Source organism: Amblyomma maculatum, chromosome 3 (genome assembly GCF_055883805.1).
Source record: "Amblyomma maculatum isolate TAMU_Amacu chromosome 3, ASM5588380v1, whole genome shotgun sequence".
NCBI classification, from domain to species: Eukaryota; Metazoa; Arthropoda; class Arachnida; order Ixodida; family Ixodidae; genus Amblyomma; species Amblyomma maculatum.
In genome coordinates this window covers 93,310,943-93,332,715 of record NC_139346.1, presented here as the reverse complement: position 1 = coordinate 93,332,715, position 21,773 = coordinate 93,310,943, and the positions used below count along the sequence as shown (strand labels likewise).

Sequence of the window (21,773 nt, the reverse complement as noted above, 5' to 3'; positions counted from 1 at the left end):
AACTGCCAAATAGCATTTTATACACACTGGAAACTATTTACATCTGCTGATGAAAATCAAGACTTTTATACGCCGTGCACAAGAAACACTATGTCTTAAACTTGATTATTACAGAGGTGGTCTTTCTGCGTGTACTTGAATCAGCATCACTTTGTTTTAAGACCCCCACACAAATAATATGTCATCTTTCAAACACATTTTTCATGCAAGACTGAACTGACAGATCTGTAACACTTAATGCTGCCAAACCCAGGCTTCAAAGCCATTAATAGTGCTTCTATTCCTGTTTGGCTATCAATAAGCTTGCCCAGTTACTGCAGTTACAACCATGTACGACAAGGATTACATCCATGTGTGACTATACAAAGGATATTGAACCTTGTGAATATATAAATGGTGCGTTACATTTGGTTTCATTCCAGCTGAAAAACAAAATACCATTAAAATATTGCGACCTTTATTTCAAAATACACCTATAAATCATAAAAATAGTACAATAATGACAGGATTGCTGGACTGACCAGCATTGCGCTATGTGCTGGGTAATACAGTAAAGCTGGATAGGGTAAAACTGTACAACAACCAAAACCAGTATGCATCCACGAAATGCAACCCAGTGTGTACCCTTTGCACGCATACTTTCCTGAAGCGGTGTTCCCCCACATGCAAGGCACCTGTGGGCAGCCCACTGAAGCAGCACTAGATATTATAAAATCTGAACATCGCGCTAACAACATTCAGTAGATGTCTCTCGTACACTGGGTCTTTCAGTTATAACAAACCATCATTTTCTTTAAAGTGATGTTAGTTCTCACGCAGTTATTCCACAAAGAAAAACTGCATTGCGTACTGGCAACGTAAACTGGAGCTTCAGTGTAAAACAGCAATTTCATTTTGAAGGGACACTGAAGTGAATGAATTTTCGTTGGTTGTAAAAATGATCCTAAGGCTTTTTGCAACTACACTGTTTGTATGACAGCAACAGACTAATCTATTGCCAAGAAATATAGAGCTAGGAATTTTCTTTCCATCTGATTTAAGCCTCTGACTCAAAATTGAAATTACTTTGTGAAAATCATTCGGAATTGAACGGCAGTGTAGCCTTGCCTCGAAGATCCAAGCAGAAGCAATCTTGACGCACTGCAGTTTGCAGGTAAGAAAGTTGAGCTATGGCAGCACCTGTATTTCATTTACCTTAATTAGCTTAAAAAAGCTCCATTTTCAGTCAAAGTAGCATCTCAGTCATTAGCTCATCGATACAAGTAAAATTTAATTTGCCATCAGTGCCTATTTGAAGTCTAATTACATTATTATTCCTCTACATCACTATCCATCTGCAGAGCAGTACACGATTCCAAGTGATCAAATGGCAGTGTTAAAACTGACAACACAAATTTAAACTGCACTAGCTTTAAACTTTTTATACGCCATATATCAGGGCCAATACATATGTAAAGAAAGTGTATTCATCAACTTCCTGCCTCATTTCTTCACTGGATGTGCCCCAAATGTGAGTTACATGCCACTGGGGCAGGGCACGTGCGCTGACATTTTCCTCCGTCACATAGCTTTCACGTTTGCCATGTCAAACTGACTGATAGATGGTGAAGTGCTGTGCAAGCAAAGCCACCTTTACAGGGTTCTGGGCAAAGCACCTGGTGATATGTTATGGCAAGGTACCAGACATGGTGGCTGCCCTGAATACCCGGCAATAGATGAACCTGAGAAAGCTGACGGATTGCGAAACTAATGCCCTAGCATAATAGCTGGTGTGGTTCTGGGAGTACACTCCACGTGTATGCAGTTGCCCATCACAGAATGAGTGCCAAACTGGGTCCAATCTTATTCCCGGCCACGAACACTATAACGCCCTAGTCAGACATCACTTTGCACATACTAAAATGCATAAAAGCTAAAGAACCATTCACAGGCCAAAGCAACACTTACTCTTCCTGAGCATGAAATACCATTCAGCCAGCTGGAAGGATGTGCCTAACAATACAATTCTGCAACCATACCAGTCAAACTGAGCCATCCACCTGGAATGGGAGTAACTGACAATTACCAGACTGGCTGCCGATGCAACAACCCAGGGCTCTGCAGAAAAGACCTGTTTTGCCACTTAAAGCGCCAAAACACCTAAGCAGTTTGTGGCCTTTAAGGACCCATTCACATGGGACAACAAAAGGTGAGTTCCAGGTAAACATGCCTTCACAGATTCCTTCTGCTGCCTAGCAATGTTAGTAACCTGCAGCAGTGCTGCTGCCACTCATTTCTCCCATGGCCATGTTTGGACCAGTGAAACAACAGAACTGATGGGGAGCCTGTATCCAGATAACAATTTCCCAAATGATATGTCACAGGTACACTGTAGATTCTACCATAAAGATCGGGGTATTATGCAACCGATGCACTTGCTGGCCTTATTACCAAGTGCATCATGTTGACACAAGCACACGGGTATGCCTAAATGGAAGCCAGTGTATGCAAGCTACCTGCACTAAGAAAAACTGGTTTCCCACATCACTATCGTTCGAGACCCCATCGAAGTTTGGCAATGATGGCCAGCATGATCTCGTCAGCGCCGCCTGCAATGGACAGGAGGCGGGCATCGCGGAAGACCTTGGCCATGGGCATCTCTTCAGTGTAGCCCATACCACCCCAGTACTGCAGGCACGAATCGGCCACCTCACGTGCCAGCCGGCCAGCCTTCAACTTGGCCATGGATGCAAGCTCAGTCACATTGTCGCCAGCCATCAGCAAAGCTGCAACAGCGCCACACAAACGAGGGTTGTTACAACGCCTAGTTTATTTTTACGTTCGAAGGTGAAAAATGTGCATTATTTCCTGCCTGAAGAGTGAAAGGTCGACTTTCTCCGATTGTTGTTTTTGGTAAAAAATGATTTCCTGGCTCTTTCAGCAGATGCTGATGTTTGTCTAGCAAAAAATGTGCTTATTACAAAACAAATTTGGTTTTAAATATTTTAGTCAGTTCATTTTCAAAATTGCACCACCCTTACTGAAAACGATAGATGCCCACTATTTCAAAGTGAATGAAGGTGTAACATAGTAGTCTCTGGAATCTATGCCCAAAAAATTAGTTCCGGTGCATACTTTTCCTGGTGGCAACCCTGCATTAACTTTTCCGGCCCTTTTTTTAGCTTACAAAAGCTTTATTCATCTTCGGTGACGGTGGTCTTTTTTATGATCAGGAGATGATTCCCTATCGATACAAACTTTTATCTGTTCTTGGTCTTCATTTAAAAGCCAAGCAGAAATCAGGTTCTTTGAGAAACCGCAAAAGAAAAAAAAAGCATTAGGGCCCTCCTTAGAGGGTCATGCTTGAAAATGAGATAAGCCTAAGCGAACAACAGTCAACAAAATTACGCACCAGCTGCCCTGTATCCCAGAGCTCGTAGAGCCTCGACCTCAGTCTGAAGCTCGGCCAGCCGGAATTGGATCACTTGGTTCTGACTCAAGGGCTGGCCAAACACCTTCCGCTGCTTGCAGTACTCCAAAGTATCCTTGATCACTCGCTCCAGGAAGGGCACACCTGCACATTTCACCATTGCATCGGTTAACAAAAAAAGAAAAAAAATAAATAAATAAATAAATAAATAAAAATAAAAAAGAAGCTACGCACGACGAGAGTATGCACAGAGAAAACTGAAGGTATACTACAAGTGACCTCAACAGGTCAAGGCCTAGCACAATGACTGAACAAGTGCACATAGCAAACATTCTCAGATTATAAAACGAGACTCAATTTCTCACAGGAAACAGCCAGCCACTCATGTTACAGTCGACAAAGAGGCATTTCGAGGGAACCTTCGAGTGAGCTTCCACTTAATTTTTTTTTTTGTTTTGTAATTTAAAACAATACAATTCAGTTTAAAGATCAAGGAACTCCCACATGTTTCACCTCATCCCTTCCTACAGGGAAGAACACAAGCGAATTCTAGCTGTGCCACACTCCCTAGTTTTGACATATATGGGGCCAGTGCACTTACCACAGGCCCCAAAGCTGGCAGCCAGCCAATCATGGACTGATACGCTGTATATGCACTTTTTTTTAGAACGGAAGCAAGAAGTGATGCATAACCCGCCCACCGCAGTTGCATCTGGTTTGTTAACACTATTTCTAATGTCATCTGGAGCATTATCATCATCCTGCTAAGTAATCAAGAAGACTTGGCTTATGAAGATGTGCCCAATGAAGTTTTTTTCAACCAAGCTTTCCCATGTGGCTTAAGTGTTTGTGGAAAGTGCATATTGCAGGACACAGTGTGGAATGTCGATTGGTCTACTGGGTGTGTTTTGCTAATCTATACATAATTTCCTTACAAGGGTCATTGAGGATATGACAATATGATGTTTGTAGGCAATATGTATGCATGGCGGGCATTATATGCCCATGGTAATCTGTAGTTAAAATACAATTAGTGAATTACTTTAGTCACTATTTTTTATCTTTGGTTTTAAGGTGAAATAGACTACGGCAAAATTGGAAGGCTTAAACATTACAGGTGTGTCAGTTTTCTAAATAATTAACTGGACATCTTGGTTAGAGATATTACACATAGAATTATGAGTGACAAATGAGCCAATGTCAGCAACAATACTAGCATGGGAAGCAGTGGTACATCACACCAGGGCATTGCGTTTAAAGGTGAAAAAATGAGCCAGCATTCCCTGGGTGTCTCGCCAACTGACGTCTTGCCTCTCTGCCATCACCCCCTCAACTTCGTTGCTGTCTGGAGACTGTTTACCACTGGCTTCATCTAAATGCTGCATTCACAAATGGCTTATGGCTCCATTTAGAAATAGTGAACATGCGGCGCATTCCAAACAGAGCAGCATACTGTTTACATGCAAAGCATTAAGCCAACCACTGCGTGCATTAAGAATGTCTAATGGAACACTCAATATCAGACTCCTGCAAAAACCTTAAAACCTCTATTTTCCTCATCACTGCACATTCTGCACGCGATAGACACTGCCAGCCCATTTTTCACACATTGTCAGGTATTGCATATCGCTTTTCATAACTTTATAGCATAAACATTGAGGCATCTCATCCTGTATTGAATTGTATGCCTTTCTGATCTGTTTTCTGTGCCTTTTCATTAAAGAATTTCTCCCTCTCTCCTTCTGGCAGCCATTACTGACTTCTCTACTCTGGAATCACCTGAAGCGCAAATGAAACCCCATAACTAGTATATTCCCCTAACGAGGCACCGAATGAGACACTTTGAACGTGTACACGCCTTTTTTTACTGAACTGAAATCCCCAGGGCATATAACAAAGTTGGTCCACATTTAGTGCCTGTGGCATGTCTGCTATGTGATCAGTTTGTTTTGAGAGCATAACTGTACATTTTACATTTCAAACCACAATGCTAATTATGAAATATTAAAAACTGCTTGCCTAAAAATATTAAAGGTTATTCAACTCTGCCACATTATACTGTGCCCTAAAAAAAAAAAAAAAAAAAAATTAAAATTAATTTGCTGAAAATATTAAACTAATCGCCTGTTCACTACCAACTGCCTCAGATAATGCCTGCAATACATAGGCACAGACCACATTGTGTCAATTTTAATGGCTGCTTGTTTGAAGAGAAATCTGCACGGAATTAAAGAAAGAGATGCCTAGTATACAGAAGGCGCTACAAAGGGGATCTTGATACAGGAAAAATCCCTAATATAGTGCACCTAGGCAGAATTTTACACAAGGTATCAAGGTTTCCAACATAGCTGATATCCTGAAACTTCCTAGTTTTCTGACTGTGGCCTGTTGCAAAGGGCGCTTCCCTTGCAAGTGTAAGTGGAGGTGCAGGAGGCGGCATGTGTGCACTCACAGTTGATGGCGGCCACCAACCGCTCCACCTGGAACTGCAGCATCTGGTAGACAAAGCCCATGCCTTCCTCGCCCACTATGTTCTTGGCCGGCACCCGGACATCCTCGAAAAAGATCTGTGCGGTGTCTGACGAGCGGTTGCCGAGCTTCTTGATGCTGCGTGCCACTGTGACACCTGCAAAAGGGCACGCACACAGAGATGTTAACCACACTGCAAACGCCGAAAAATTTTCCTTTTTTTTGCGGCTGCTCTCTTTGCTTCATTCACAAATGCATCACCAGATGCAAGTGTGCTGGTCGTCGTACAGGCCGTTTAGCCAAGCTTCGAGGACCGAGTCAAAATGTATACCTCCACACAAAAGGTGCAGATGGCTGCGTTTTTCGGAAAAGTCGTGGCAGCAGAGAAGTTTTATACTGTCCTTTTATATACTGCTATGTACAGAGACTTGCTCAATTAGCACTCGCCACGTGCCAAAGAAGAGGAGATGGTGTCGGCACGTGCTACACTGAAAATGTTGGGACTTTCGACTCGGCCGGGCGCTGCTGTCACCCTTACAACAATACTGAGGAAGAACAAATTAGAGATTGTTACTGGCTGTGCTGACAGATGGCACCACAGGACTTATGTTCTAGCATTCTTGATCAGCTGTTCACCAGTGCTCACATTACATAATGGCAGCATCTTAATTGGTGCTGTCACCTCGGAGATTAAACACCACTAGGACTATGTGTGCGCCTCCAGTGCGCGCTGTTGTTCATGCATGCACAGCTCTAGTTGCGGTGTAGCAAGCAGCTAATAGGGAGTGAAGGAATGTTCCACAAATGTTAGTCTAAATTCGGTTCTCATTTTGTTCTGGCAACAGAGTCACCCATAACGTGCTGTCAACAGAAGCAAGAAGCTTCGTTTGGTTCCGTTTTAAGATTTAATGACCTAAAGCAACATCAGCTATGAGAGGTGCAGCAGTAAAAAGCTGTAGAAATTTCGACTGTCCTGGAATCTGTAACATGCATTGACATTGCACATCGACACGGGCACTTTGCATTTGACCTCCACTGAAACGTGGTACCCGCAGCCGACGTGCCACCCACGACCTCAGCATCAGCGGACAAGTGTTCCAGCCATTGAACCAACATGGCAGGAAGGAAACAAAGCATTTCATGCTTAAAAGATAAGGACAAAAAAATTAAAGGTGGACACTGTGAACACTGTTGCATACAAAAACCCTGCATTTCTGGAATCCATCTCTCATGCCTTGTCTTTTATCATCGGCTACTATATTCTTCATTCAAGCACCCACCACACAGATGAACTCACCGGGTGTCTTCATGGGCAGGCAGATTAGAGACTTGGCCTTGTGTGGTGGCCCCTCAGTGCGCGTGTTGGCAAGAAGGGCCATCCAGTCAGCCTGGCAGCCATTGGTGATCCACATCTTGCCGCCATTGATCACCAGGTCGTCTCCTCGCCGCACGGCCGTTGTTTTGATGCCTATTCGATGCAAGTGCAGGGATGGAAGAATACAGCAACACATTTATTTGAACACTAGTTGGTTCTTGACAAAAGATTAAGAAACCATTCAAGAGAACGCCAGGTAAAACAAACAAGAAAAAACTACTAAGGGGACCATTATTCAAGAGCTTAAGAATTCACACAAACACTACAACTTTAACTCGTTACATTTATCTGTTGCAAATATTGCAGGATTGACCACATTTCAGAAGGAAAGTCCTTCAACCGCGGTCAGTTCCCTCACCTAAACTTAACTCAGATACTCGAAAAGCCGGCATGAATCATATTAGTATCACACTTTTCTATTGCAAAAAATGTAAAGGATAGGGACATCCAATTACAATTACACATTTAGGTGCATTCCTGACCACGTCCACGCCAGAAGTGAGTGTCAAACACTAGAAAGGGCATAGTTCAAGATGGATTTTCACTGGAATCAACTGATTGAGAAACTGTTGGCTTGGAAAAGAGCTAAAGTACAACCGTGGTCAGTTCCCTCACCTAAACCCCTAACTGAACTCAGATACTCGAAAAGCCGGCATGAATCATATTAGTATCACACTTTTCTATTGCAAAAAATGTAAAGGATAGGGACATCCAATTACAATTACACATTTAGGCTCTGCTTTAAGATAATATTCACTGCTTAGAAAACGCAAGAATTCTGCATCACAACCCTCACTTCAGTGCACACACACACACAAAAAAAACAACAACAAAAAAACACAAGTACAGAAGAAAGTGAGCACTCACTGGCAACGTCAGAGCCGCAGTCTGGCTCACTGACACCTACACAGCCCACAATGTCACCAGCAATGGACGGGGCCAGGAACTCCCTTTTCAGCTCATCACTGCCGAAACTGGCATGGAACGAAATCATACCACCATCAAAATGCTGATCAAGTGCTCCAGAGAAAAAGAACAAAGGAGATGAGTGACCTTGATTTTAATTTTTATGGCGTCTGACGTCCTGAAGCGACTCAAGCTGCGAACACTGTATTGGGGGTCTCTGGATTACTTTTGATCACCTGGGGTCTTTTAACGTTTCCTGACATCGTACAGTACATGGGTGCTTTTTACGCTTCCTCTGCCCTGAAATGCGGACACACAAACTAGGTTTGAGTACAGGTTTGAAATATTCCGGTTTGCCTTAGCCATGAAAAAGAGCAACTTAGGGGCCTCCCATACTTTCATTCAATTAAGAAGAGCAGAAAGTTCGAAGACCGAATGAAATTGGTCAGGTATCATTATATTGTGCCAAACTAGTATTTTCCATACACTAAGCAATGCCACTAGTGGCCCCATCTCTTTGAGCGTACCACACCGTTGCTACATAAGATGTTAGAGAAAATACGTCTCAACTAAACACACTGATCTGTACCCTATGTTCAAAATAAGAGAACATGAGTAGCGAGAAGACTAACAATGGGAAAGGCAGCAAACAAGCTCACTGCAGATTTGGCAGTTGTTTGAGCCATTTCCAAACATTTACATTTGTCTTGTCCTCTTGTGCAGCAACACAGATTTTAGCAGCTCAGTTAGCTTACCATACTAAAACTTCCTCCTTACTACCCCGCCATCAGCACATCGCTGCACTAGATCATTCAGTCTCTCCAGCAAATTCCAACCTATGCCATGCAAAGTGCCCATTCTGCAAAGAGATCTCCAACATATACCACGTGGTATGTAAATATCAATAAAATGACAAAATTTCTAGAACTAAACAAAACCCAATAAAAAACATGGGAGGAGGTGCTGGCCAGTTCTCGCCTTAAAGAACAGCAGAGTCCAGCTGCTGCAGCCTCCATTAGGATCCTGGTGGAAGGTATCTACCTGTTCTAATCTACTCCATTCTGACATCGTGCCAACAATAAAAGGTTTATCCTTCTTACTACTCACCAACTGTTCTTCTGGTTTAGTCCTTTGAAGGCAACAACGAAATAGCCCCATAACGGTGGTGCAATGGTTAGGTCACTCGACTACAGTGCCCAAGAATACGGGATAAAATCCCTGCCATGGCAGTCGCTTTTCCATGGAAGCGAAAAGCAAGGCGTCCGTGTGCTGTGCAATGTTGGTGCACGTTAAAGAATTCTAGGTGGTCAAAATTTCTGGAGCCCTCCACTATGCCACCTCTCATAGCCTGAGTTGCTTTGGGACGTTAAACCCGATAAACCAAACAAAGCAACAATGAAATAACTAAGTCAACGTGCAAAAATTGAAAGCTTGGCAGGAAGCTTTTCCCATCCTACTTATACTAGGTAACCTCAATTACTTTTATTCATGGTTTATGCCACAACCTGAAGAGGTCAGCCCTAAGGTCTAATTTGAAAAGTCCTCCTCCCCCTTTTTTTTTTCCTGAAAGCAAATTCTTTTATTCACTGCAACATGTTTTTCTTGTACAATGCTTAAAAAAAATAATTTTTATGAGAGGCCCAAAAGTTAAAGGTACTGTGGGATTCAAGCTGCCACACTGTGTGTATTTACGTACTTTAGCAGACAAGCCTGCACAAAAATAAATTCAGCAAGGAAATTTAAGAGTGCTTACCTGCATAAATGCAAAAGCACCGCAATCCTGTGGGTAAAATGAGAGCAAGGTTTTCTGCAAGTGTTCTTCCTACTAGTACTATATATGCATGTGCATGCGTGTATTCCACACAGATTGCCATGTTTTCCATGGCATCTAAGAGCCGTATGCCAAAACCTCGGTTTCAAAGCATACAGTTGGAGGTATAATAGCTGTTGGTTTGAATCCTTGTCACAGCCAAGCCTCCAATTTGAGTAGCTCATGTATGCAACATGCAACGGGACTTTGCTTTGCTTTATGGGGTTTAACATCTCAATGTGACTCAGCCTATGAGAGATGCCATAGTTGAGGGCTCCACAAATTTCTGCCACTCATGGTTCTTTAAAGCGCACTAACATCGAACAGTACACGGGCACCTTGCTTTTCGCCAGCACGAAAAAGCGGCCGCCGCAACCGGGATTCGATCCTTGGGCCCAGCAATCAAGTGCTCTAACAACTGCACCACAACCATGGGGATACATGTAACGAGAAATCATACGATACCACCCAGAACGTTGTATGACAAATGGTTGTGTCACAGTTTTGAAAATGAATATAGAGAAAACTGGTACCACATGGTGGTCAGCATATGGCAAGTATATATCAATGAATGACATGCACAGGACTGTCCAAGGAGGTGGCCTCTGTTTGGAATGGGTCTAGACGCACCTACTAATGCATCGCAAATGCTTGGCTTGGCACGTGCGTCCTACAGTCAATGATGATGTTGTCCTATTGCCATTGCTGGGATATTGCATTGACATTGCTGGGATATTTATGACCATCTAGCAAAAACACAAACAAATGCCTTCACCAGAGGATAGTAATGTTTTTGCATCAAAGTCAAGTACCTGGCTAGTGCAGGTGTGCACATGTCTGTGTGAACAAGAATTCCAGATGTAATGCCACCACAGTTGATGGCAGCGAGCTCCTCCGCAAAGGCTACCGTGAAGCTGTAGTCCAGGCCAAGGCCCCCATACTCTGAAATTGACAATTGATTTCCTCTGTAGGTCTGTTTACATAAAAACTGACTCCCACCCCTGTGTATTCACGACTATGTTTATGCACAATATCAACTTTATATCGCAAAAGACCACGAAACCAAATCTTAAAACCATCAACAATACTTTTGCTCCATGGTAGGGATAGCGGCACCAAACGCATTTGCAAAAGCAAAAGATCTAGGACTCTAGATCTAGGATCTGCTAAGGATAGCTAGCTAGGACAGCATGAGCATAAGCATAAATATTCTATCAACTTCTACACAGCAAACTTAAAACGAAGAGTAAGCTTTCTTTGCTGCCGCAATATAAGAATACCTGCATGTCATTTCTAACATAGTATAACGTCCTTGCACATGTAAACTTGTGTCATGAACAAATGCTTCGAAATTCGAAATCCAGAACCTGAACTTTTCCTGGAATTATCGCGAATTTCAGCAGTAGGAGAGGAAAAATGACTGACAAGAATACATTTTGTACTCACGTTACCCTAGGGCACATGTTTCATCAAAATTCCTTGCACTGAGTAGGCAACAAAACTTCACCAGCAACATATGAAACCATCAATTCAAACTGATACAATTTTTTAATCAGTAAAAAGGTTATCACTACTTAAAACAAATATTTTTCATTCATAGCTGTGTTGCTTTTATAGGCGAGAAACCTGTGAAAGCAAAGCATTTCTGGGTCGATTTCTCGCTACAACCAGATGGCAGAAGAAATACAAATAGATATGTAGGCTTGGCTCATCTTTAACAACCAAATATGATCACATATAATTAAGTTTTAGCATGCTGCTTACAATTTCTCAAGGCTCTATCAGTGCAATGTGTTCAAGGGAGGTCCCCCAAGGTGGAGTAAGAGCTACACTACACTCCCAAGATGGAGTATAAGCTGCACCTGGGTGGATGCTTGATTACTCCATTTATTTGAAATCTTACTCCCACTTTGGGGTTCTCCCTAAACACAGTGGACTAACATCGTCCCTGGTTTGAGACGATGACTTTGGAGTTGCAATGACATCTGCCAGCTGCCCTAGTGAGCCCAGTCGATAAAGCGACTCACCCAGACTAAGGTGGTCTTGGGCTTGATACCTTAGCCAGGAAGAATTTTTCCTCCAGCTACAAAATTTCTTTGAAAGCTGTACACCTCTCCTCTGTGTCCTAATAGAAGCACTTCAGTGGACGCTAAGGACTAATTAGCCCCTCATATGCAGGACTCTGAAAGCAGCTCAGTCAGGGCTGATGAAAGCTTAAAACAAGAGCAAAATGAGACCACTACGATGAGTAACTTGGTAGTGGATCATTCCAGGAATGCAACAGCCCAATATCACCCTGCAGTGCATACAGAAAACAGCTAATGACATGTGATGAAGACAATTTGTGGCCTCACCCACAGGGCGGGTGATTCCCAAGACTCCCACCTCTCCCAGCTTCTTGAAGACCTTGTGGGCATCAAACATGCCTTCTGCCTCCCACTGGTCCACATATGGGTTGATGTCCTTGTCAATGACCTGCAGGAGCGTTCACATGTCACAGCTACAGACATAACAGCTGATGAAATTCATAAAATTGCGTGATAGTTCATATGCCCATTGTGAATGGTCCAGAACTCTCAATAAAAACTGTGGCTTTCAGTGAATGAAGCCAACTTTTCTTACAGGTTTAAAGACAGCCTGATAGCAGTTATAAAGGATGTACCGAATCAGTGAGTCATGCTGCATCATCACTTACCTTTCAGGTACACAATCTTACCTGCCTAATTAGCTTATTTTTTATCTCCACTTCCATATGTTACAACATAAACTGAGGTGTTAAATATGCTGGAAAATTAGAAAAAGACGTTTCTTCGCCACCACAAGGTAACAAAATTTAAGAGGTTGAGTAAATAAGAGAGGATTGGAAATTCATGTTCTATAGTAGCAGTTGGTTGATAAGTTGTCACAAGTAGCCAAGAACTGCAGGGAAAAGCACAAAGCAGTTCTGGAGTGGTGCTGGTGCCAAATAGGTACCTTCGCAGCACAAGATTCTCAGAACCAAAGCAGAAAAATATAAATATTGCACATGCGCAGTTCCTTGTGGCAGGAGATTTATTTGATTCCATAAAACATCTTTAATATTAACAGCTACTGTGCTCAAGTAATATGCAGCACAATCAGCTCAGTTATAAACTTATTCGGCAATACAGTGTATGCCTGGCAGCTTATACCCTTCTAAATTTACACCTGCAAGGCTGCAAACAAACTAATCTTACTATAAAAAACTAATATAATGGTAGCTTTTTCAGTTACAGGAACTGTAAATTATGCTCCACACAGCAAAAATTTGTTACCCAGAAAAAACAAAAAGGCACTGCTCAGGCAGGGCCAGATTACCCAGGGTTCAAATGAACCCGGTCCTGCGCTCCGAGGGGCCCTCCGACAGCTGCAAAAAATTGCGAATTTCGAGGCTTTGGTTGAAAAAAAGTCAAATCATCTTCTTCCTGATTTTCCATGATTAAAATTACACCTTATGTACTGAAATGCTGAATGCTTCAAAACTGTTTGTTTCATTGTACGCTTAATCTCGAAGCCAGCCTCACATTCTGCCTGTTAAATTGCAAAACTCTGCACTTGCCCAAATAATAGAAAAAAAAAAAAACAACAAATAGCTTTCGCTGACTGCAACTGGTTTCAGTCGGCTTCAGCTCGTCCCATCTGGTACTCAACTGCAGGTTCCTTATGATGCCTACCAGCTGAAATCAGGGGGTCTCAGTTGGTGGTTGAGTGTATTTAACGGGTTCTAGCTGGCTTTCAGTTGGGAGTCAGCTTGTATCAATTGGTAAACCAACTCACCTCTGTCATTACTGCTGTTGAGGTCGGTTGTGTGTTTTATTCATCTGAGCATAAGCAGTTGAAAGGTGGAAGTAAAGCAATAAATTTTTACTTTGAGATTATGGTTGCTCATAGCTAGCCGGCACCTCAGTAATTCATCGTTGCTGTGAGTGGAGACGCAAGGTTCTTAGATGGGTAAACTTTGAAGCTTTCATCAAGAAACTCTCCCAGCAAAAGGCTCAAGAACACTTATAGAAACGTAAATAGCTTCATTCAATTGCTTAAAAGTGGAGTCAAAAACCAGACATGTTTTATCAATAAACGTGCATTTAAAAGTTGAATTCCTGTGAAACATTTAAACTTATATTCTCTTGATTGAGTAAACATAAAATGTTTCCACAAAAAATTAGGAAGGTGCTTAAGCTTCACCTTGTAGACTCGACAGCATGCTTAACTGTTCACCCCATTTTAAAGGAAAGTGCAAGTATGCGAACAAGGATCACCATGGGAGGCCTGCAAATAGGAGTCGTTAAGGCTGTCCCACCATAACTTTAAAGGCGGAGCTTAGTGCACCCTATTTTCATTGCCTAACATTTTTTCCGACTGCCGACTATGGCGCCAGTGGCTTCTCGGTGAATGAGCTACATACATCTTGTAAAATGTATGCAAAAGTGCATCCTTCTGTTTTTAAAGTTGAAATTATGTACAAAATGTAAATATACTGCCTTTGTAAATGTGGGCAATCTGTAAAACATTAATATATATGCCACTGTTTACTTCAATTTTGTGCCAGTTAAGTAACGGTTTCATTTTCTGAAAGGTTCAGCTACCTGCAATATGACAGTGCTTGCAGTAATTACCATTTTCTGTACTTTAAGTCAGCATATGGAACATATAATATTGCAGTTTCTATGGAAACACTGCCTTAGGATAGCTTCAATTTGTCTTGCTGGATGAATTCACAAAACTACTGTATTATAGGTGGCATATTTATAGCAAGGACTTGCGAAAAGTTTTGAACAAGACCCATCTCTACTTTGCTGTTCTCACACGCAGCATATCATCCTGCGCTATCGAATTACCCAAGAGAATAAATACTCAAGAAGTTTATTTTTCACGAATGTGCGAACAGCTTTTTCAGCTAGAGACAAAACAATAACTAGAGGTAAGGCAGCAATACAGAAGAAAGAGAAGCAGCATCCCATTCCTTTACCATATATACATAAATTATCCCATTGGTTGAAAAAAATTGGCACGAGGTATGGAATTCCTGTTGCATTCACGGCACCACAGAAGTTGATAGGCATGTGCGTGAGTGTAAGCACGGATAAAAAAGAAAAGAAATGCAAGTGCAATATCCCCCACAAAAAGCGGTACATAGAATGCGACACTAGAATAATTGATCATATCCCAGTATCTTGCAGCAAACATTACATTGGGCAATCTGGAAGATGTATTAACAAAAGAATAAGTGAACACTCCAGAAATTGTGAGCTGATTTCGCACCGGCCATTGCCCTCAGCACGGATGTCATCCGGACTTTACTGGAACAAGCATAATCGGGCATTCAGCCGAGAGAATTGAAAGCGATATTACAGAGGCATATGCAATTTTGGAAGTAGATACAGAGAAGTGTGTTAGTGACGCTTTCATCAAATCGACGAATGCTGAAATTGACTATCAAAAATGGATAGAGGTGCGGCGACATGTGCATTATATGTGATAATCCCATGACAAAACATGAGTAAAAAATGTATAAAAAACAACTGTTGCAGTTTCATTTAACAGTTGTGAGTTTGCGGTCTGTTTGTCCAGTAAGTTTTACGTTAGTTCCATTGTAATTTGTTACTGTGTCGTAGCGTGCCGAGAACCAACGTGCAGAACCAAGTGGCCCCTATCATAGCCCGTCTCATACAGCGGATAATGCTGACATACAAGCAAAAAGAGAAGCATGATGCAACACAGCTGTCTGACTGGCAGCAACATTACAAAACTGCTGAGCTAAGGCAGCGCCAGAGGCACGCTCGCCACATGAAGTCAGAACTGTGAGGGCTCCCCCTTTTCATTTTGGCATGCAAACAAAGAAGTTGAGTAGTTCTTTCTGTGCTTTCTTACATTAGGCACTTAATATGTTTGCGAGTCCTATTTCCAACTGTGACATACGCGAGTTTGGTCAAAAGAACCACTTGGCTTGTCTAGGAAGCTCTCCAGACAATTTGCATTTTCGATATTTGTGTTTACCTCTCACCTTTCTTTGTCTAGCTGCAGCCATTTCTGGAAATTCTTACCAGATCCAATTCGTAGTGCACTCATAGAAATTTGCTACACTTATGAGAATTTCCTGAATTGTAGCAAAACACCACTCCGAATTCACGCTGCACAAAGAGCAGTTGCTTCACAACTTTGTCACGAAATCACGTTGCATTTTTGTTGCCATTTCCTGTTCACACTTCTGCTCAGGCCATTCATATATATAGTAAAAATCAAGGCTTCCGTCTTAATTTTTCTTCTTTTCAACGCGTTGATCAACGCGCATAACAAATACACATATCCTCCATGATTCCAACTAGCTCAGTTCAGTTCAGTTCAGGCGTTCAGTCGTGTCCGACTCTTCGTGACCCTATGGACCATGTCACGCCACGCTTTCCGGTCTCTCACTATCTTCTTAACATCACATAGCTTCATCTGCAATGCCTCGAGAATGCCATCTAACCATCGCGTTCGCTGCCTTCCCCTTCTCCGGCGACCCTCAACCTTTCCCAACTAGCTAGCTGGCAGTTATTGCACAAAATCCGCATGGTCTCTATCACTGCGCAGCTTGCTGTGTCGCAAACGAATACGATATCCGACTGTCCGCTGCTCGAAGGAAGCGTCGCGGCCATATTCCAGGTGCAAATCTAAATTACAAGGAAAAAAAGCCTCTCACTTTCCGCACGCTCCTTCGAAGCTCATCGTGCTGCTCGGTGAAAAACGTCGAACAGCAGCGGGTGGCCGAAGCGAGACGACGGAAAGTTCGTCGTAGTTGCAAACGCTGCAACGGCCTCAAAGAAAGCATAGTTCAAGCACTTATCTGTTGCGGGGGGACGGTGATATGACGTCTCGCTGTATGTCACTGAAACGCGGAAACAATCACACGAATTCAGCGCGCTCAGAGAAAGCGAGCATAAAATCCGCAACTTCCTGCCATCGCGAAGACCGAAACCACGGAAACTTCCGAGCCGTTCAAGGCAGTCTGCCTTGGCTTGGATTTCCTTTCAGCGACTTGATGCATTTATGATTTACGTCGTCAATCATGGAGGAAAGAAGTTGTTTCCTTCCTCCATGTCGTCAATGGATGCAAGCAGATGCAAGGTAGGTAGTAGATACGGCCATCGTTTATAGTACGGCTATGGTTCCATGCATGTGAGTAAAAATGCGGATTTTCTTGAAATTCATTTGCAAGACACTTTATTTTCACACACAGGGAAACCAAACAGAACTGTTTACCCTTGTCCTATTATACTGAGCTCTTCTTGGTCGTGTCTTTCGTTCAGTTCGTTTGACAGGCGTTCCAGGAACCTGTTGAACTCATGCCGTAGCTGTTCTCCACCCTTTCCACCATCTTCGTTGTCATCTATATTTGTTGACACCCAGGACACACGATCAAACAGATGTGACAGCTGAGAAGAATTTCCCGCGGGATGTTCGCCTGACTTCCGATGGCAGAACACCATGCACTGTGAGTCCTTTACACCTTGCGATTGAACAAAGTTATTGTACCTGGACAAAAAAGAAAAAAAAAATGAGAGGGATGGGGGTTAAATTAACATCTCGAAACTGTTGCAGTGGTAAGCGCTAATACAAAACCGCCTGACGCACAAAATGTAATACGTGTACCATGTGTCAAGCTCGGTCCCTACATTTCTGCGATCTGACGAGTAGATGAACAAGACGCCCTGTGCATCCTTAGAAAACGCTGGCCAACAATTTTCGTATCTGAAAGCATTCAAGTCGAAATAATTAATGCTCAATTTCATTTTATGCAAAATGTTCTAGTAACAGAACTGCAGGAAAATAAATATTTATACGTACTTCTGGTCGCCGCTGCAGTCCCAAAGTTCTACCGACGCCGTAGTTTGGTGGCCCTTGACTAATATTTGTGGGCTTTCAAATTCCAAGATTCTGAAATAGTTTTACGTTTTAAGTATTCTGAACACTGTGAGATGAGTACAAATGCGCTTTACCGAACACCTTTTGTAGGCTGATATTGCCCGGAGGAGTTTTCCGTCGCCTCCGCCAAAAAGTTGGAAATAACTGTCTTTCCAGACTGCAAGAAAGAACGCGCTTACTAGCGTAGCCACGCGCATACAGCTGTCAGTCAAACAACAAACGGTAACCATAGGCAACGTACGCATAGCTGCTTACCTGACAAGGCCCTATAACGATTATTTTCATAATTCGCGATGAAGGATTGCCTAATTAGCTATTGGGATGGTGTCACGAAACACTCTAGCTTATATTCTTTACTATGTAGGCAGAGCACCTCAGAAACTCTTATCACAGAAGCAAGATTTTTGCTCCACTAACGTTACTGACGTTCTGCAGGCCACACAGCTAGTAACTGAAACAAGAAACGGTCCGTGAAACAGCGCTGGTTTCGATATTCCATGGTTGCCTGAACAGTCCTCGCTCGTGTACCTCACGTTCCTGGGACGCTAGGGGGAGACACCATCGCTGACATTTTCTTTTGCTTTCTTCTGTAGCTCTGCTGCGACTGCGTGTAATGTAGAGTTCATCGGCTTGCCGCAGTGAACCCCAAAACAGCACAAAAGGTAACTAATGCCTAGCAGAAAACCACCGAGCCGCTGCCAGGTATCCCGTTGACGTGCGTGTTGATCGCGGCGTAAGGATCGCAGCATTGTTCTACGGCCTTAGCGATGTCGTTTGGCCCCAGTATACTGAGAGCGATTTCCACCGAGTTGCGACCCGAGAAAGTAAAGTGAGTTTAGCCCTAATGGGTAGTACCTGACAGCGGTCCAACAGGAGACGCCAGCGGTAGGAAGCTGTCAGGCAGGTCGATTAGAGACTGCCTAATGATGTTGACGGTGTTGCCAAACAGGAAAGTTTCCCATTCCTGATCTGAGCGATCAAGCTTGACAGGTGCGCCCGCTTTCAGGGTCCGCGATATGCTGGAGGCCCGCATTCGTCTCTAAACGGAGCTCCGAAATTTTATGGCCCTCAAATAGCACCCGATCGCACCTGAAACCAGTCTCCAGTGCCCCAAGGCAGACCTGTAGCCTGAGGCTTCTGTTTTGACTGCCTAGGGACAGCGGGTTCTCCATAACGTTCTCCTAGCATATGCGAGGTTTCGCTTTGTAGTGCGGACAGCCCATTGTAGCACCGCTGCTACCGGAGTTCAGGAACTTATGCTGCTCAAGATCCTATGCTCTGAAAGTCCTAACTTCAGGTTCAGGGTTCGTAGAGCCAGCATAAAAATATGCGAGCGAGCGCTGGCTGCCGCTGAAAATGAGGTCACAAATAAGGACAGCTCAAATCCGTAAATCTATGCCAGTACGACAGTTTAAAAATGGCTTAAATCTTTCCTGCAGCATTGATGTAGCCTTCTTGCCACCCTAGCATTGAAATCTGGCGACAAAAAGCTTCGCTTCTTGCCAGAGAGCACATACATCACTGATTCCAGAACATGCTTTGTTCAGCACTGTTGATCTGAGGCACTGCATTAGTTTTAGCAATACTCATTTGAGCCAGAGGATTTTGTTTACAGTAATTACTCTGCAGTATACGTCTACGCAGCTATATGTCTATACAAAAAATGGTTTCATGTAGAACCAGGCTATGGCATTGACAGTCTACTGGCATAAAGATTGTTAGGTTTTTAGTGTGTAAAGTGGCTGCTGATGGTATTAATGGCAGTGCATCAATCATTATGCATTTCTTCATAGCATTCACAGATATTCCAGCATTGGTCCCTAATTCTGCCACATTCTTAGACATGGACACCAAATTATAGTGGCTACCTTCCTCCACAAACATCATCTTGGACAGCCTAGAGATAGCGTACGTATAGACGATCCATAGACCATCTATAGAAATTTTGTTGGTGTTTTTGTCGTGCATAATTCTTGCAAAAATATACTTGAAAAGAGTTTTTTCAGAGTTGGCTGCAGTCTACACTAGTGCTCAGGTCTCTTTGCAAATGCTTGTCTTAAGTGTCGCAAGCACCAGGTAATTTTAGCGCTAGAAAAGCCATTACTTACTGACTGCTTTGTTCTACACTGTTCATTTCTACCAGTATCATTTAGATTATTGCATTACCTCTATATAAGAGAAAATTTCAGTTTTTAAGTTATGCATGCTCTACTGCCATTCGTAAGGGCTATTATTTCAGGGGTCCCAATTGGTGTGCTTCTTGCACCAGATTGTGTTGGTGTACGTTTAGGTTTAAGCAGCACCCCTTCCTTTTCATGATAGGGCTCATGGTGATGCTGTGCCTTGTTTTCTCCCCCTTCCCCCTCGTTCTTTGTGCGCATGCAGGCCAGCAACGATCCACACGTGGGCCTGGGAGGCAGGGGCTGCGGGAAGCCAGCTAAAATGGCTTCCAAGCGGGCAGCCCCACAGGAGTCCCCCGGGGGTTCCTCCTCGGCCCCTCCATCAAAAAAAGTCCACTTCGAGCCCTTCCGGATTGGGCAGGTTTCCACACTGGTGAGAGAACGGGTCACCCCCGGCTGGCACACAGTGCTGCCATATGGTTGCAAACATGCAAAGCAACAGAGCTAAAAATTGAGCCAGCTGGTTGTACATGTTGACAAGGTTGAAGCCGTGGAAGCCAAACTTGGGCCACAATGTGCTGCGCACGTGTTGTGTTACATAAAGAGATGGGATTCTGTAGCACTAGGTGCAGATGTGACCAAGGGCACAGGGCAAACCTGCAACTGAATTGTATTCATAGCATAGAGGCATACGTACAGAAGTGTGAGCCGTTATTCAGCAAATGCATCACCTGTGCAAAAAAGTGGGGATTGTGATAGATGGAAAACCAAAGAGGCAGACTTGGTATGAGTGTAATGAATGTGGCATCCTTTTAGCTATCTCATGGAGCAAAGTTCTTGGAGGGTGTTAGTCCATTCTTTCATTTAGTTCTCTTTTTGAGTGTGCTTTTGTGCACACTGATGAGTATATGCCTCCAGAGTCGCTTGAAAGTAGGCACTGTGTTTGTCCCCTTGCTGTCGCATCACAGAGCACCACTGATGTTTCTACAAATGCGGCCGTGCAACTGCACAGGTGTATACGACTGTATTAGTGAATGGGCATCTTTGTGCCAGCACTGCCTCTGTAATTTGAACTGTAGATGCTGCAGTGCTTGTACTGCTCCCATTTGCCTTCCTTAGCGCGGAGTGCTAGGCAGAATGCTTGTTCCTCACACCTCTGCCCGTCAGCCGTCACAGCTTTTTGTGCTCTCTCTGATTATTTATTGGGATGAGGAAGAAAGAATGTGAGCACATGTTACTCCCATATGTAGATATTGTGGGTGCATGACAGTGGTGAGAGGTAACCTAATGGCAAAAGAATGGGATTTGCTGACCTGACAATCCTCGGGACATGGCGGAGAAATAGGAAATATTCTCACATTTACTCGGTATTGTTAGCTACCGTTGTACAGCCAAGGCAAGAGTGTGAATGGTGCCCAGAAAAGGCACGTTGTACTGCACAATAGGGGAATGCAAACAAAAAAAATATTCTTTTCTTTTGGTATTGTAATTCAGGTGAAACTGTGTCCTTTATTTTTGAATTGTTCAGTGTTCTTAGCCGTAGTTACATCTTATAAAAATGTTGGTGCCATGTGAGTACTACACAGATAACTTAAAGGACTACAGACACCTAATTTTAGAGTTTGTGTTTTCTCCTTTGTAATGATGCATAAGGTACATGGATGTACATGGATCACCACCTGATATCCGCCTATGACCGCTGAATAATTTATATTCAAATTTTTCGCCTGTTTTGGTTTCAGCAGTCAAGCGATAGTTATG

The 21,773-nt window shown here is 43.1% G+C and overlaps 3 protein-coding genes across 7 annotated transcripts in view; 1 reads left to right on the top strand and 2 right to left on the bottom strand.

Annotated features, from left to right (window-relative positions):
- Positions 1-435: 435 nt before the first annotated feature.
- LOC146195328 (putative acyl-CoA dehydrogenase 6) lies at positions 436-16,990 on the bottom strand. The gene is made up of 8 exons (XM_084597773.1): positions 16,670-16,990; positions 12,324-12,444; positions 10,782-10,911; positions 8,121-8,227; positions 7,176-7,346; positions 5,862-6,035; positions 3,392-3,553; positions 436-2,765 (listed from the first exon to the last, which is right to left on the bottom strand). Exons 1-8 carry the CDS (start codon positions 16,796-16,798, stop codon positions 2,527-2,529), a joined length of 1,233 nt encoding a protein of 410 aa, XP_084453899.1. The 5' UTR covers positions 16,799-16,990; the 3' UTR covers positions 436-2,526.
- A 14-nt stretch (positions 16,991-17,004) lies between these two features.
- The window catches only part of Bre1 (E3 ubiquitin-protein ligase Bre1), a 28,343-nt gene continuing 23,574 nt past the window's right edge, over positions 17,005-21,773 (top strand). The window contains exons 1-3 of one of the 5 annotated variants that reach the window (XM_084597767.1): positions 17,005-17,094; positions 17,377-17,461; positions 20,278-20,445. In XM_084597767.1, the coding sequence (XP_084453893.1) occupies positions 17,036-17,094; positions 17,377-17,461; positions 20,278-20,445 (312 nt within the window). In that variant the 5' untranslated portion in view covers positions 17,005-17,035. Of the gene's footprint in view, positions 17,095-17,276; positions 17,462-18,419; positions 18,555-19,699; positions 19,801-20,277; positions 20,446-21,773 lie in introns of those variants that run through there. The other 4 variants (XM_084597768.1, XM_084597771.1, XM_084597769.1 and 1 more) reach the window with 4 other exon arrangements.
- Positions 17,368-18,363, bottom strand: LOC146195327 (intraflagellar transport protein 22 homolog). Its single transcript, XM_084597774.1, has 5 exons — positions 18,148-18,363; positions 17,967-18,049; positions 17,815-17,904; positions 17,643-17,718; positions 17,368-17,502 (listed from the first exon to the last, which is right to left on the bottom strand). Exons 1-5 carry the CDS (start codon positions 18,175-18,177, stop codon positions 17,494-17,496), a joined length of 288 nt encoding a protein of 95 aa, XP_084453900.1. The 5' UTR covers positions 18,178-18,363; the 3' UTR covers positions 17,368-17,493.

Bases quoted from the DNA above. Each gene is read 5' to 3' on its own strand.
- LOC146195327 (XM_084597774.1), bottom strand. From the start codon at position 18,177: ATGAAAATAATCGTTATAGGGCCTTGTCAG. The intron at 18,050-18,147 runs GTAAGCAGCTAT...TCTTTCTTGCAG, and splicing joins TCGTTATAGGGCCTTGTCAG to TCTGGAAAGACAGTTATTTC. The intron at 17,905-17,966 runs GTAAAGCGCATT...AAACTATTTCAG, and splicing joins CAGCCTACAAAAGGTGTTCG to AATCTTGGAATTTGAAAGCC.
- LOC146195328 (XM_084597773.1), bottom strand. From the start codon at position 16,798: ATGCTTTCTTTGAGGCCGTTGCAGCGTTTGCAACTACGACGAACTTTC. The intron at 12,445-16,669 runs GTGAGAGGCTTT...ACGCTCCTGCAG, and splicing joins TTCGAAGGAGCGTGCGGAAA to GTCATTGACAAGGACATCAA. The intron at 2,766-3,391 runs GTGCGTAATTTT...GCGCTGTTGCAG, and splicing joins TCTGGGATACAGGGCAGCTG to CTTTGCTGATGGCTGGCGAC.